The sequence below is a fragment of the Protobothrops mucrosquamatus genome, unplaced genomic scaffold, assembly GCF_001527695.2.
Source record: "Protobothrops mucrosquamatus isolate PMUCROS unplaced genomic scaffold, P.Mucros_1.0 scaffold1515, whole genome shotgun sequence".
NCBI classification, from domain to species: Eukaryota; Metazoa; Chordata; class Lepidosauria; order Squamata; family Viperidae; genus Protobothrops; species Protobothrops mucrosquamatus.
In genome coordinates this window covers 172,376-188,916 of record NW_015387687.1, presented here as the reverse complement: position 1 = coordinate 188,916, position 16,541 = coordinate 172,376, and the positions used below count along the sequence as shown (strand labels likewise).

General features: G+C 35.5%; 1 protein-coding gene across 1 annotated transcript in view; it reads left to right on the top strand.

Annotated features, from left to right (window-relative positions):
* CPED1 (cadherin like and PC-esterase domain containing 1) overlaps positions 1 to 16,541 on the top strand; it is a 105,981-nt gene that overhangs the window by 8,857 nt on the left and 80,583 nt on the right. Inside the window, exon 3 of the mRNA XM_029285327.1 lies at positions 8,371 to 8,548. Within this exon, the coding sequence (XP_029141160.1) occupies positions 8,371 to 8,548 (178 nt within the window). The remainder of the gene's footprint in view (positions 1 to 8,370; positions 8,549 to 16,541) is intronic.

Genomic DNA, 16,541 nt, shown 5'->3' with positions numbered 1-16,541 from the left:
TTTTAAGTTTGCATTTATCTCTTTTTTAATATAAACTGCTATTCCTCTTTGCTTTTGTTCAGCTAATGCTGTATATAGTGATCCTAATTTGGGAAATTCTAAATATTTCCTATGTTGCTGTTTGACATGTACTTCTTGTAAGCAGACAATATCTATGTGTTGTTTGACTAGTTTTGTTAATATTTGTTTTCTCTTTACTTTCCAAACCATGACATTTCTTATTGGGAGATAAATTCACCCCAGAAAGATAGTTTTGAGCATCCATTTTAGAAAAAAAATGGCTGTGCTTAGTATGTGGATGGGTTGAGTGATTCTAGGCAGATTAAGTAGCTGCAGGATGTCTACATTCACTGGTGGATTATGTTTATACCCTCTCAGAGAAAGGGCAAGAAATCCTGCAGAACTCATATTTAAACAAACAAATAAACCAATAGGTGGGGGAGGGCAATTGGACAATAATTATTTGGTTTGTGAACAAATCCCTGAGCCAACATCATATTTAAACAGATGTTAGTCTGAAGTTATGTAAGTTAAAGAGAATGCCAGTGACTAGCACAAAATGAAATAAAAAGGCATTCTTACTTGTCTTTTAAAGACAGAATTCCACTATTTTATCATGAAAAAATGACATTTATTTGGTGGAAAACTCTTGATTTATTTATGTATTTAATCAAATGTATAGACAGTGATGTTAAAAGGTGAAAAAGTATCCACCTATTGCTACCCATGTCACCGCATTCTGGACTAGCTATAAATTTCTGACTGGTCTTCAAGAGTAACTCCATGTAGAAAATATTGCAGTATTCCAAATGGGAGATGATTAGGGTATAAGTGATTGTGAGAAGAGTGTCCTGATTCAGGAAAAATTGTAACTGATACAACAAATTGATCTGTGCAAGACCTTCCTGGCCATGGCTGACAATAAGGCGACCATCTTCAAAGCTTCCAATGTTTCTTCAAAGAGCCAAGTAAAGGTGAGAGACAGACATCAGGGGCTGCTGGGAGATCTGAGATACATAAGCAATTCTGTGGGGATCTTCCAGGTCCTACAACTTACTAAAGTTCATTTTGACCAAGTTAAGTGTTTTACCTTGCCTTTTTATTATTATTATAATTATCAATGAGCATAAGAAGGAATGGACAACTTATTAACTTTTGATACTATGCTAATATGTAGGAAATTTTGCAGTCACACACATTTGCAATACCTTTGGGCATGATTGTGTTAGAAGAAAATTCTGGTCTGGTTCAGAACTGGGTCATGAAAGAAATGCACGGATAAGCTACTTGAAGCGGAATAGATGGAGTTCAGCAATCAAGATAGCTACAAGATTGGGGTGTTGAGGCTGATAATATCTGTAGGAAAAATGGTCCTTTGTGAAATCTGTGAGCAGGTGATTTGAAATGCTTATTCTGGTGGATGTGCAACTCCAATGGGGAAAAGATGTCATTTTCTTGCCTTACTGGGAGAGTGTGGATTCTTGCCCCATTGGGTGTGTCTGTGTGCAGAATTGTGGAGCCATACTTCTGTGTTCAGAAAGTGACATGAAGGCAGGGGTGGGATTCAGCTGGTTCGCACCACTTCGGCAGAACTGGCAGCTAATTTTTTGTTGCCCAGGCCCAGAATGGACTTCCGGAAGCGGCATCCACACAGAGAATCGGTTGTTCACATATTTGAACCCCACCACTGCATGAAGGGATTTAAATTTAATTATAATTTTAATTTGTCACTGTGTGCTATTTCTGAGACAAGCTGCATTTTTAACAGTTTCAGCCTAAGCAGTTGAAACAAGCTTAAGTGGTATTTTACAGCATTGTTTCTTCTCATTCATATCCTTGTCTGATTTCTGTTAGGTGAGGCTCAGTTTTATAAATAGAGAGGATGATAGGAAAGGTATATGAATATGATTTTTCATCTTACAGTTGCATATTGTTAGAGCAGTTTTGTTGAAGAAAGCCAAGCATATATATACTTAAAAAAAAAGAAAAGTCCAGGAACATTTCTGAAACTTCTAGGGGAGATGGGGGAAAGTAGGGTTCAGCAGGAAACTGCTGGGAAACACACACACACCTAGTAACTTGATTTATTTTGTCAGGGTCAAAAATGGTAAAGGACAAAATTCAATGCTAAACTAATAAACTCCTTTTTTCTCCACTCTATTTCCTTAGCATTCAAAATATGCTTAAAAGCTGCTGGAGGGGGTTAGGGATAAAAGTGGAAATATCTTCTTAGATTTCAGTATTACTATTTAGTTTACTGCAGGGCTTTTTTTCTCATAGAACGCCCAGAACGGAGTTCCGGCACCTTTTTTGGATGGAACCTTGTAGGGTAGGCAGGGCGGGTTTTATGACGTGTGTGAGTTCCGGCACCTTTTTTTTTTTTTTTAAGAAAAAAAGCACTGGTTCAATGTATAATTTTACAATTAGTAGAAGCCTTGCAGAGTTTTGGATGTTAGTTCCCACAATCCCTTGCTAAAGGTCATGTGGCTAGCACTGATGGAAACTAAAATCAAAACAGTCTGGAAGGCAGCAGATAGGCCTAGTCACTGCCTACAGATATAACTGAATTAAGATTAAAATAATACCTGCAAACTGAAGTAGATCTTCCAAACCTTTAACACATGCAGAGCAAAATAAAATGTCTGGTTTGTGTCCTGAAAACAGTTCTGCTCTCTAGCATAATTTAAAAATTAAGTTTCCTGAATTTCAAAGAGGAATTATAGTTTCTACTAATGAATACCAAGTCCTTTATGCTTCAGTTCAAGCATATTTATTCAATTAGTGCTACAGCAGCCTCTTTATAGTGGAAAACACTCCTGGCAAAATACAAAATGAACCTCGTTTTACATTTCCTGCTATCTAAAGTAGAACTCTCTCTCAGTTGAGCAGCTCCAAAACCAAATGAAATAAATAAAACTGAAGAAAAGGGTCAAACACTGCATTTCCCCCTTTTTAAATTATATTGTTATGGATCTTGATACACTATATTGTTTCAAAACCTACCTTGTAATGAATGTTTACAGAGAAAAATAAAAGCTGAACTCCATTCTTTCAGACCAAGAATCTTAACAGTCTATAATTTTTTTCTCACACACTTTAGATGATTTGTTGTACATTGCAAATATTTTTTTTCAGGAGAGACCTATATTTAACTATGATCATTGTCCATAATCAAAAAACCTATTGCTGGAACTGGCCATATTCCAGACATGTTACGTTATTGCTAAGTATTTATTCTGGCAAATTTTATTTGATAATTTTAAAAAGATAAATAAAAATGTATGTTAAATTGATAGGGATGTATTTTTACAGTTCTTCTGGGAAATTAGATCACTTAGGGAAAAAAGTTCTAAATTGTTCATATTTGGAGCTAAAATGTTTTTCAAACATGGTAGTCTAATCTTACAAACATGGTAGTCTAACCTCTGACAGAAACTGCCAATTTGGAAGAGTTGTTACTAAAATCATAAACTATTTTTGTTCCTATGTTACTTACTTAGTCCATTTTTCATTAATTCTTTAAGATTTGAAATCATCCATTTGAGTGTCCTTAGTGAGTGTCCTTAATATCCTTGAGTGACATTGGTATATAACATGCCACCAGTCAAAATTTTCTAAATGTTTGACACATCAAGCCCAAAAGGTTTGCCATCACTGAAATAGCCTGTCAGATTTAGGCAGTTGTAAATTGAGCAACTTATAGGTTTCAGGAGAAAATTCATCCCGTCATACCTCTTTGTATCCAAAGAGTAGTGAACCCAGAATATACTTATCTTTACCAAAGAGTTTGTTCCAATGCCTTCAGCACCTCATTTAGAATGCAGAGAAGCCCATGATAATAATTAAGACCCCAAATGTAATCATAAGCAATTTAAAGCTAACTAATTTGGGAAGAAATGAGAGTTTAGTGAAGAGATTCAGCTATCTAAAGGGGCAGTGGCCCAAATACTCTACTTCAACATTTCTGAACTTTGGCAACTTGAAGATATGTAGCCTTCAATTCCCAGTATTCCCTAACCAGCCTGTTGGCTGGAGAATTCTGGAAGGTGAAGTTCACACATCTTAAAGTTGTCAAGGTTGAGAAACACTGCTCTATTTGGTGTCTGGATGCTATTTTTAACATCCCAGTTCCTCAGTCAGTTAAAATGAATATATTTGTTGTTACAAAAAAGAGCAATGTGCATGACAAAGATTGATTTAATCCCAAACTTTTGATGCTTCATGGTGCAAGGTGTTCTTTGACTTAACTGAATTAACAAAAGCTAGCATGAATCAAAAGGTTTTGTGTGCGGTGTGAAGATAGTTAGACTTTGGCAGTCTCCCAGACAGTAACTGTGGTACACAAGTTTCTAAAATTGTCTCTTGTGCTTCCTTGCTGGCTCTTCTTACCTGGCATTTAAATAGTAAATTCAAGAAAACTTTCTTCCATCTGTCACATTCCACTGGATCATAGGAAATGAATCATAGGAATATTGCATTTAGGTAGCATAAGGCTTTATACAGTATGTGGAAATTAGAGATGTTGTCAAAGCCTGTTCAACGTTGCTTAGATTTTGGTTCCTGAACGAATCTGGTTCTAAAATCAAACATGATCAAATTTTGCCATTTTTTGTCAAATGCACATTTATTCAGCAGCTGTTTGATATTGTTGTAACAATGGGTGCCCTGAATTCCCATATTATTACAATTTTTTCATGGCAAAATTGATTCCTTATATAGCTTTTCTATCACAATTCACTGAAGTTGATTTGAGGTACATGTAGTCCTCAACTTACAACCATTCATTTAGCAACTGTTCAAAGTTATAACTCTGAAAAAAGTGACTTATGACTGGTCTACTCGCTTACAATTGTCACAGCATCTTCACAGTTATGTGATCAATATCGGGTGCTTGGCAATCGGCATATATTGACAATGGTTGCTATGTCCCAAGGTCAGATGATCACCATTTGCGACATTCCCAGCTGGCTTCCAACAATGGGAGAAGCTGGTTTCTCTTAATGATGGTATGGTTCACTTAACAACTGCAGTAATTTGCTTAACAACTGGGGCAAAAATGTTGTAAAATTGGGGGTGATTCACTTAACAATTGCTTTGCTTAGCAATCAATTCTGGTCGCAGATCAAGAGCTGCTTGTATAACATAACATCTTAATACATTTTTATAAATGATCTTCCTTTCTGAGGGGCAAATTACTGCTGACCAAAAGAGATGTAAGAATAGATAAGAATTATGAAATGTCTCGAGTATCAGCTGAGCAATGGTATCATAAGTTTGGCATTTAGAAGGAAATGTAGATTTTAACTCTTTCTTCCTGACCCAATGTTCATGGTTAAATTCTACATACATATATACAGTACATTGCTATATGCTCTACCAAGGAAAGCATATGTGACCACACTCCAATAAAAATGCAGAGCATGTTGGTCTTTTGGCTCCAAAAGTTAAAGACATCTATTTCGGCTTTTAGTTGTTGCATTTTAAGTCTTCCACTCTTATTAAAAGAAGTATTAGCTTTATGTAGTGTGCATGCTGCAAAAATCAAGATGCAGTTCAATTGTGCAAAATAAGTTTGCTCAGCTTTGTTTTGAATCTAAGAGGAAGCAAGATTTTCCATAGAAATCCACTTCTTCCAAACTTCTCCTCATTACTCTTATGCTGAATTTCAAAAATGAATTTTGTATTCTGGCATTTGGAATCTGGTCAAAGTCAACACATTGCATTATGCAGGAAGTAATGGAGCAGTCACCCAAATAAATATCAGTCATCACAAATTTTTCACTGCTGCAAGTTTCTTAGCTGGTGATGGCTTTCATTCTCATTGAGTTCTTCCTAAGAACTTAGGATGTCATAATATATTGGCAAAGTACATGTGCAGATCCAAGCATGGCCTTTTGTAATTGACAGGTACATTTTTTCAATGCACAGATGTTTTAAGTAGCGTCCAAGGCTTCTCAATACCAATAGGACCACCACTGCCTGTGTATGCCATAATCTTTCAATTTCCATTTTCAGATCGTAATACTTTGTAATCTTCTCCAGTTCTTTGTCTTCTATTATACTATTCCTTGATATTGCCACATTGCCATTAATATAATTATAATTATATAATATAATTATTATATTCTGTATATAGGTATTTATTAAATACATTTTATTTATTTATATTTGTACATTATTATTTATTAAATACATTTATTAAAAACAATTTAAATATTTTCCCCAGAATTTCTGTTCTGATTTTGGCTATCCTATTATTTCTGAGACTGCTTGTACTCAATATTGAAAAGCTCTAGATTTTAGAAGATCTCAAACTGACAATAGTCATATAGGAAAGGGAAAATATAAGAAAGTAGAAGCAGAACAGGATAAAAAAAGACAAAGGTTGTTCCAGAAGAAGGGGTGTTTTGAGGATAAACAGCATTTCATTCCTCACTATTAGACAAACAGGTTATAAATATGGCAAGGAGAGTGAGCGGATATATTTACAAGACTGTAATTTTATTCCCGTGCACTTCCTTTTCACTCCTATTACTTTTGCTTATAAACACAGTGCACTAAATGGAAATATTTTAATAGTCTTGAGTTTAAACATATAGAAAAAAAGTAAAATAATAATTTAACAAATAATAAAAGCATGGGTTTTAATTTGAAAAGAAGTGTGTTCTATAATAAACTAGACAAGTATTAGTCATTCATCAAAGGTTATACAAGTTATGTGTCTCCTTCCTGAACATAATTTAACACTTGAGCCAAGTGTAACATAAAGCAACTTCCTGTAACTGATAAAAAGACTGTTGTGAATATCACTTTATACCACCAGGTTACCAGATTAATCAAGAGTTCAAAGCAGTTTGAACTAGACTTGTTTACCTGAAAGATCTGCCTTTCTTCTGTTCAACAATGCCCATTCTGAAATTCATAATCACATGTTTGCACAATAGTTCTGATAAACATGCCAGTCATTTAATAATCTCAAAGCTTTGATTATTCAGTTTTTTTTACTTCCAGTTTTATCTTTTGTAGGGAATAATAAATTTGTAGTCAAATGCTACCTTCAGAAGAAAGATGTTCTGCAAACTGTAGCAAAAAATAAATCCACTTTCTAAACTTGCAGTTTCACTAATTATCCCCCACCCCAGTTGAAGCAATCTTCATTTTATTTCCCTTCTTCCAGGATTCCATTTAAAATGTGTTTAGTTTGGCCTTCTATGCCTGCCTTTGTAAGTCTCAGATCATGGGATACTTAGGCTGAACAAGCTGTTTGTTACAAATGGAACACAGAATTTTATGCACCACTATGAAAATCCTCAGTGTTGATTAAATGGTATGCAGCATTCATGTTCTCACTTATCAACAATGAGATTATTATTTTACACAAATCATCTGTTTAAGATTCCTGTGATCAGAAATATGCACCACTCCTTGTTAATTTGGTAAAGTACTGCACAAGGCAGAGGTGAACAATTTGTAGCCCTCCAAATATTGATGAATAACAGCTCCTAGCACCCTCATAACTGGACAAATTTCCTAGAGATGCTATACGTAACAATTCAGTGATACTGAGAGTGTCACAGATTGCCTACTCTGGGGTAGGACTTGTTTTGCTAATTTAGCACTCTGTGGCTATAGTGAACCAATGAATTTTGAGAGCTGTGTCCCAATTCCCTGCAATTTACCAGGTACAAGAAAGCTATAGTCAGGCTTATGTGCCAAATGTTGTCAAAATAAAGTAGATTTGTGACCATTCAATTAACAATGGTTCAAAGTTACAATGGCATCGGAAAGAGTGTCTGTTGACCTATTCTTAAAGTTATAACTATCACATTCACCTCCATGGTCCTGTGATCGCAATTTGGGTGCTTTGCGACTGGCCTGCATTTACAATTGCAGCGTCTTATAATCACGTGATCTCAATCTGCAACTTTTCCTGGCACTTCCGATAAGCATAGTCAATTGGGGAAGCTGGATCCACTTAACATCTGTGTGATTCACTTAACAACCTTGTGATTTGCTTAACGACTGTGATAAAATGGTCTTAAATTCAGGTCTGGTTATCTTATGACTCATTTAATGACTATATTACCTTACAATCAAAATTCTGGTCCTGACTACGGTCATAAGTCAAGGATTACTTGTAGCTTCCTCTCCAGGAATACTACTATTGGTGAGAAAGGGAGTCCAGAAGGAGTCAGCAGGGCATTAGATGGCCATTGCCCACATTCACCTGTGATTATTGAGATTGTGTGAATAACTTGGTTCTCTGAAACAATTGTAAGGAAAAAGAGATCTAGTTTTCTATGTCATCATTTCATGGTCCTTGGCATTCATTGCTTATTATAATGCATGAATTTCTGTTTCTTGTTTCAGATTGAGGATACCAGTTTTAAGCTTTTCAGTCACAAAGCTGGGGAAGCCATACTGCACATCCCTTCTTCTGGCAGTGGACAAGATCTTCCGTTATATCAGCAAATCCTTATACAACACAGTTATAGAGTTACAATTGCTGAAGAGAGGAAGCTAAGCAGACATGAAAATTTAAATCCAGGTGAGAATTATCAATTATTTCCTAACTGTAACATAATTTCATTTTTACTTTTAAATGGCTATATATTACAGAACTGATAAATCATTTTATTTAGTTCATCAGCCCTTGTTTTGGCCTGTCACAGCACATACTGTTTTACTTATTTTTAAACATATTATTTTCAAAAACAAAAAACAACTGAAGACAATAGAGAAATCAGAAAGCAAAAAAAAAACAAAAACCCAAGCCAAGTTCCTAAGCAGAACTATCTTAAAAGCATAATAAATCAACAGTTTTAAGGAATAATAGCAGAGAGTTTGTTCTAGATCAGGGGTGTCAAACTCGCAACATCACGTGATGAGTCATGACGTATCTCGACTTTTTTTCCATTGCTGGCAATGGGGTGGGCGTGGTTTTGCCATGATACATCCGGCCTGCGGGCCTGCAGGCCTGCAGTTTGACACCCCTGTTCTAGATACATCCTTTGATTTTAGCTCAGTGAAGCTTAAAATCTACTTATATTTGAATGAATTTACATCTCAAATGAAGACTGGCTTCCTTAGATTCCTCCTGACAGCTGCGTTCAGTATTGTACCTAACTTATACAGTACATATTAGCAAACCAAGATTTCTTAATATTTCAAAGAATTGTGGCAAGAATTCCATCTTTCTCCATCTGGAGTTTTAAAGAAATTGCAATTCCCATGAGAAATTGTTATATCAGATCCTGACTTATTCTCAAACCTTAGTTTAAACAAGCAATAGTCCTTTGAGGTTTAATGCCATGAATAAATATGATTAAAGTAAAGCCCATAGTGACTAAGATTTACTGCAGCTGTTGTAACAGAAAACCACGATTTCTCATTATATTCCCATTAAGCCTTTATCTGGTTCTATGTCAGAAGCCTGTAGTTTATTCTTTTTCTTTGTTATAATTTTAAATCTAAACTGTACTTGACTCAGTATAAAGTTTATGAAGGAGAAAAAAAAACTTGTTGCTTTAAAGAAAGATAGTTGGAAAAGTTCCATTCCTGTTGGAAGTTTAGTATTGTTGTGCTCCCAGCTGATGTGTTTAATCACAAGGAAACTAGATTCTACTTCTTGTTAAAGGAAACAGAAGAGTGGAAGCTTGTCCTTACTTGTGGCAATCAAAAGAGTTATTGGTATAATGATAGCCTCATCTCTGCTTGCTGTAGTCAACTTTTTGTCTGAGTAGTGCTTTTGTAGCATGGGGAAAAAAACAAGATAAGCTTCCTAGAAATGAGATAAAATCAGGGCCATTAGGATGGGATAAAATTGGGGTTGCAAAGTTGTTCTGGTAATGCTGTTAGTAATAACTTACAATTCACAACGGAATTGCCTTTCTGGAAACACTAAAAATATCATTAGGATATATTTTATGAGGAAAACATAGTTTAGTCCACTAACAAATTGTATTATATGCTATTGTGCATTTACTAACAGTTCTTCCCACATTTCTTATTCCTTTACTTTTAGAAAATTTCATATTGTTATTTTTGCTATTGTTATTTAAATTTATATGCTGCCCAGATCCCACAAACTCTGAGCATATTGCAAATTGTTTAGAACATTAAAAGTAAGGAAAACAAGGGACAAAAAGGATGACAAAACAAAGGAAAACAACCGAACATAGTCTAAAAAGAGGCTTCAGTCATCCTTGTCAACACCTGGGCAAAGAGCCAAGTCTTCAAGGGCTTTCAAGACATAAGCAGGGTCAGGGCCATTAGGATATGGGAGGGGGGAACGTCATTCCCAAGACAGGCCCTGCTACAGAGAAGGTGCTCATATGAGGACCTGATAAATGGCATTGTTTAATTATTGGTCATGCTGGTTGATGCTTCTTAAGCTGCTATCTCAATAAAATAAAAAATAAAAGCACAATATAGAACAGAATAAGAGTCAGTCTCTCAACCTAACCTTACATCACCAGGTTGATTTGATTTAATTATTTCATTTTGCAAAGGAAACTTTCATAGCTTTACTGTAGAGGATTAGAATCTACTGATACCTCACCTGCTAGGTGAGCAAAGTTAAACCAAACAGTCTAAAATATCAACTGAATAGCTCTTTAAAAAGCATTGTTTGTAAACTGCCCAAGTCACTAGGTGAGTTGAGTAGTGTAGAAATTTAATACTTACATACATACATACATACATACATACATACACACACACACACATACATACATACATTTCTGATGGCATAAAGAAATCCATAGAAATAAGATACCAACACATATGCCACCACATTATACAGTGTATTTATTTATTTAGCATATGGCATATCATACATGGACTAGCCATGTATATTAACATTTTATCTAGATTAGCAGAACACAATGAAATATAAATGTTAAAACGATCTATCTTCAAATACCAATGTCTAGGCCATCTAACCATTGAAGCGCAGCATTGTTTATATTAAAAAAAATAGATACTGGACCAGAATGTGCCCTCAGCTTACAGCCAGTCACAATGTGATCCACAGTTTAATGTGGGATCCCACAGTCACATTCAGGGGAGGATGCTATGCCACATTTATACAGAGAGTCCCAGCAGACACTGTGTGAGGTGCGAATCCTTATTATGTCACCTTATTATACAGTAGTGGAGTGGTATTACAGAAATTTCCATTACAGCTCTTATAGGAATGTGCAATAAAATTAAAATCCTCCTTAAATTTCCATCTGGCCTACAATTATGCATGCTTCTTTGCAGGGCTTTTTTTTTCATAGATCGCCCAGAACAGAGTTCCGGCACCTTTTTTGGATGGAACCTTGTAGAGTAGGCAAGGCGGGTTGTATGACATGTGTGAGTTCCAGCACCTTTTTTTTTTTTTTTTTTTTAGAAAAAAAGCACTGCTTCTTTGTATATGTGTTGTAGCTCTGTACTTGTTACACTTACAGTCTTATATAAAGAGTACTATTTAAATAAAGTTTTTATTATGACCTCATTGGGTCAATCTCTAAATAAATCTAAGAAATGAAATCGAGCCACTGATAAAATAGTCCCACATACTTCTAAAGAACCAGCAGACTATGACTGTTTAGAATGGGGGAAAACCACAAAATTATAGTAGATAACAAATTATGCATTTGCAAAGTCATTGGTTGTAAAACTGCATAGTTGTTGTAAGGCACCATTATTCATTTGATTTATTATCTAGTGAATTTCTTTTCTTTTACAAATCTCTATAACCAATTTTCCTATTTTATTTTCAATCTTTGAGATTTAAAAAAGATGTAGTCCATGCTATGAAATATTAAATATTGCCAACCATAGAAAAATAGTATAAATAAGAAATGTGATTCCTTATCCCTTAGTTTGCATAAAGATAAGTAATTATTTGCTTTTATTACAAGAGTTGTAGAAATCAGTCTTGGAGCCTAGCATTCTGTAGAAGGTGGATCATTCCTATTATAAGAGAATCTGTTCCTAACCTATTTTTAATAACTGACTTATCATGTCATTTTCTTTGAAAGATAACATTAGAACAAAAAGTTTTCTATATCCATTTCTACAATATAAATATTTCACATACATTAGGACTGTATGGTATTTTGGATTTAAAGATAAAAAAGCTAGAAGGTAGCCATGTGATCCTAGAAAAAGTTGTAGATGCTTTGAGGAATCTAACCCCCTGCTCAAGCAGGGAACCCTATACCAGTGATAGCGAACCTTTTAGAGTCCGAGTGCCCAAACTGCAACCCAAAACCCACTTATGCATCGTCGAGTGCCGGGTGGGTGTGGCCCATTGGGTGGGCATGGCTGTGGTGGTAATGGCAGACTGGGTGGGACTAAAAAGTTCAATCAATCAATTCCAACTTTGCAGGATCTTTTTTTTCCCCCGCGAGAAGTTGAAATGGACTGATTGGACCTTTTTTTTTTTTTTTTTGCACATGGCGGCAGAGACCTAAAGCAAAAAGGTTTTATAAAACCCAGCTGAAGGCCTAGGACTGGGGCGACAGCGCGCGTGCCCATAGAGAGGGCTCTGAGTGCCGCCTCTGGCATCCGTGCCATAGGTTCGCCACCACTGCCCTATACCATTTCAGACAAATAGTTGCTCAATCTCTTTTTTAAAACCTCCAGTATTGGAGCACCCACAACTTCTGGAGGCAAGATGTTCCACTGATTTTATTCTAACTGTCAGGAAATTTCTCCTTAGTTCCAGGTTGCTTCTCTCCTTGATTAGTTTCTATCCGTTGCTTCTTGTCCTGCCTTCAGGTGCTTTGGAAAATAGGTTGACCGCGTCTTCTTTGTGGCAGCCCTTTAGATATTGGAACACTGCTATCATATCACCCCTAGTTCTTCTTTTAATTAAACTAAATTTACCTAATTCCTGCAACCGTTCTTTGTATGTTTTAGCCTCTAGTCCCCTAATCATCTCTGTTGATCTTCTGTGCACTCTTTCTAGAATCTCAATATCTTTTTTATATCATGGCAACCAAAACTGCTGCCTGTTTCGAAGCACTTTTTTTCCTTTGAATCCAAGTGTTGCACAGCTGTAATATAAATAAATGATCTTTATTCACAAGCTAGATCCCACCTTACCTGTGCATGAGCAACACAGTAGTGGGTGCTGCTTGATACCCTTACATTCACTCCAGACATACATTGCATATGTACCATCTGGAATATATTAATAAAAAATTCAGTAAAATATTTATGAAACTAAAGCTATAAGACTACAGCTTGTTTTGGACCTCTGCTTGGTTGAAGTCATCTGAATTAGTTATTCCAAGCCATTGAAAGGAGAAGCAAAATGAGAGCAGCTGTCTGTAAGTTTGAGTCCTTTATAATACTGGGCCACTTTTGTGTACAAGTATATCCAATTAGATTTGATATTTTGCTTTCAAATATTTTTCTTTTCAATAGATACATTTATATGTTGCTCAATTAATAAATATGTAAAAGTACAGTAGTATGGAAAAGAGGAAATAAAAGGCACTTTCAGCAGTAGTTATGTATATACCAAAGCAATGTTTATTGAATGCAAGCTGTTTGCAAGATTTTTTAATTTAAAATAAGGGTCCTAATATTCTAACGAAGACTAATAAAAGCATTAGAAACCTAAAAGGAAAATGCTGGCATTTTCTGACTCTATAAACATCTGGTTACCATTTTCATTTATAATTGAAAAGCCACTCCTTTAAGCAACTGAAAGATTTGAACATAAATAAATAGGACAGTGGGTATTTTGTTCTTTTCATAGCCAGGGAGTAAAGGGAATACAAATAGAGAGGTCACAAGAAACTCAGCCCTTATAAATAAGAAAGTCTGAGACATGTAAAGAAATCTGAATGAGCTCCAGGCATGTAAACAGTCCAACAGAGTGAAGGTTAAATAAACACGGCTGGAACCCATTGTTGCTAATACAAGTCCAAAATGTCCTTGCACCATTAACCAAGAAATCACTAAAGAAATATATTAAAACATAAAAAACTGTAGAGTAAATAAGTTATATTTAGAATGAGATAAAAGAGAATCGATATAGGACTAACATTATAGTCCTTGAATTAATAACATTCTCAGTCGAGGACCGTTCTACCCACCGTATATTTAACGTATTTGTCTGTTTAAAATAGAAGAACAAAGTCTATTTTACAAGGTACAAAATAAAAAGATACTTTTTTCATGTCATGTGAGAAGTTAACAAATTTTTAATGCAGTCTTTTTTACAGCACTGTTGTAACTTAAAAGTTTCATCTCATTTGTGAACATTGTGCGGACAGCAGTTACCAATGAAAACTTCATGAGAGCTCTTATATTAAATAGGTGATATTTTATAACACAATGCAATCCCACCTGAGACTGATCATTAAAAATGTAGTAAATAAACTACTTGAATTCAGTAGACTCAATGGAATAACACTAGGAATAGAGGAAACATTTTGTAGGAAGATATTAAAAGGGCAGGACTTCATATTGGCTGTTCTAGTAATATGAATCATCAGACTACGTGTGATTTAAATCCAGGACTTTTGAGTACATTTACAGCCACTGATTACTTAAGGCTTCTGAACCTGGATAAATTATCCAAATTGGGTAAAAGTAGTTTTTTTTTTAACCCATTTCCCTATCACAGCAGAGACATTTAAACTGACTTAGTGCTTTACCTACATTGGGTAAAAAGGACCTTCTGATAAGTGAATTTGGATAATGAAGAAAAACATTTAGGAAGCACTTACATAAGAATTAGGCTGAGTCCCTACAAGGATTATAAAAACATTAAAAATAACAAATTTATTGTAGAAATTACAAGTTAAATTATCCATAACATAGCAGGAATAGCTACAGGACCAACCATGCAATTGCAGGTAAAAACTGAATGGTATAGAATAGAATGTTATGTTTGTGATCTGATATGAAGACAGATCAATTAAGATATCTTTTATAAAATATGTGAACACAGAACAAAGTGGTCAAGTGAACTGATCCCATAAACAGAATATAAATTTGGTAATACTTAATACTGTTGAAAATGGAGACATTTGGTTGAAGAAGCGGATAAACAAGGGACATTATTTTTTAAGGAATAGGAAGGTTAAGGAATCAAACATTCAATATCTTGGGGTGGAGATTAGAGTTATGACATAGACATATGCAGCCTTGATTATCAAGTATATTACTATATAGATTCCAGAATGGACACTAGGGATTCAAAACTTTGCAAATTGTGTTTATAGTACTTCTTGCATTGTTCTAGAATAATTTAATTGGATAATTGAGAACAAAGTCAAACACTATAGTTTTAGGTTCAGATATCCTGGATGAACAAATTTATTTTAGGAACTAATTACAGATAAATGCAATCCATCTCCCATATAGGAAGTATAATGAGGAATGCCATCTAATGAGCATGGTCTCCACAAATTTAAAGGTTCTCTAAAAGAAAAAAGAAAGAAAAAGTGGGAAAAATAATGAAATTTGTGTATTTGTGTATGCAAGTATTTTGTATACATAACAAGAAATTATAACCCAACATAGCAAAAGAAAAACCTACTGCAAAAGACAAACTAGAAACAAAAATTAAAATAAGCAAGAAAATGGTAAGAGAACACCTATCCGGCCTTGACAAATATAAATCACTGGAACCTGACAGATTACATCCCAGAGTTCTAAAGGAGCTGGCAGATGTTATCTCAGAATCACTGGACCATATCTTTCATAAACCCTAGAGCAGTGGGCTTATACCTGAGGTTTGGAAAAGGGCTGATGTGGTTCCCATCTTCAAGAAAGGGGGGAAAAAACGGACCCAGGAAACTACAGACCAATCAGTCTAACATCAATACTGAGAAGAGCCTGGAAAAGATAATCAAAAGCAGATCTGCGAACAACTAGAAGAAAACAAAGTTATAACTAGCCAGCATGGGTTTGTTAAAAACAGATCATGCCAAAGTAATCTTATTTCATTCTTTGATAAAGTGACTAAATTACTAGACCAGCAAAACGCTATGGACATAGTATATTTAGATTTCAGTAAGGCATTTGAAAAGTAGACCACAACCTGCTGCTTAGTAAGCTAGAAAAAGGTAGGATAGACAACATCACCACCAGATGGATATGTAGCTGGCTGACAAACCGTACTCAATGAGTAGTCCTCAATGGTACTACATCCACATGGAGAGAAGTAAGCAGTGGGGTACCTCAAAGTTCCGTCTTAGGCCCAGTACTCTTTAATATCTTCATAAATGACTTAGATGAGGGAATAGAAGGGGAACTCATCAGATTTGCAGATGACATTAAACTGGCAGGAATAACCAACACCCCAGAAGACAAGCTCAGGATCCAAAAAGAGTGGGAGGCACTGTTATGCGGTGGTTCTCCTCCTTCCTCACCGACCGTACGCAGTCTGTATTGGCAGGGGGACAGAGGTCGACCCCAAGGCCCCTAACTTGCGGGGTCCCACAAGGGTCGGTCCTCTCTCCCCTTCTGTTCAATATTTATGTGAAGCCGCTGGGAGAGATCATCCGTGGCTTTGGGGTGGATTTCCA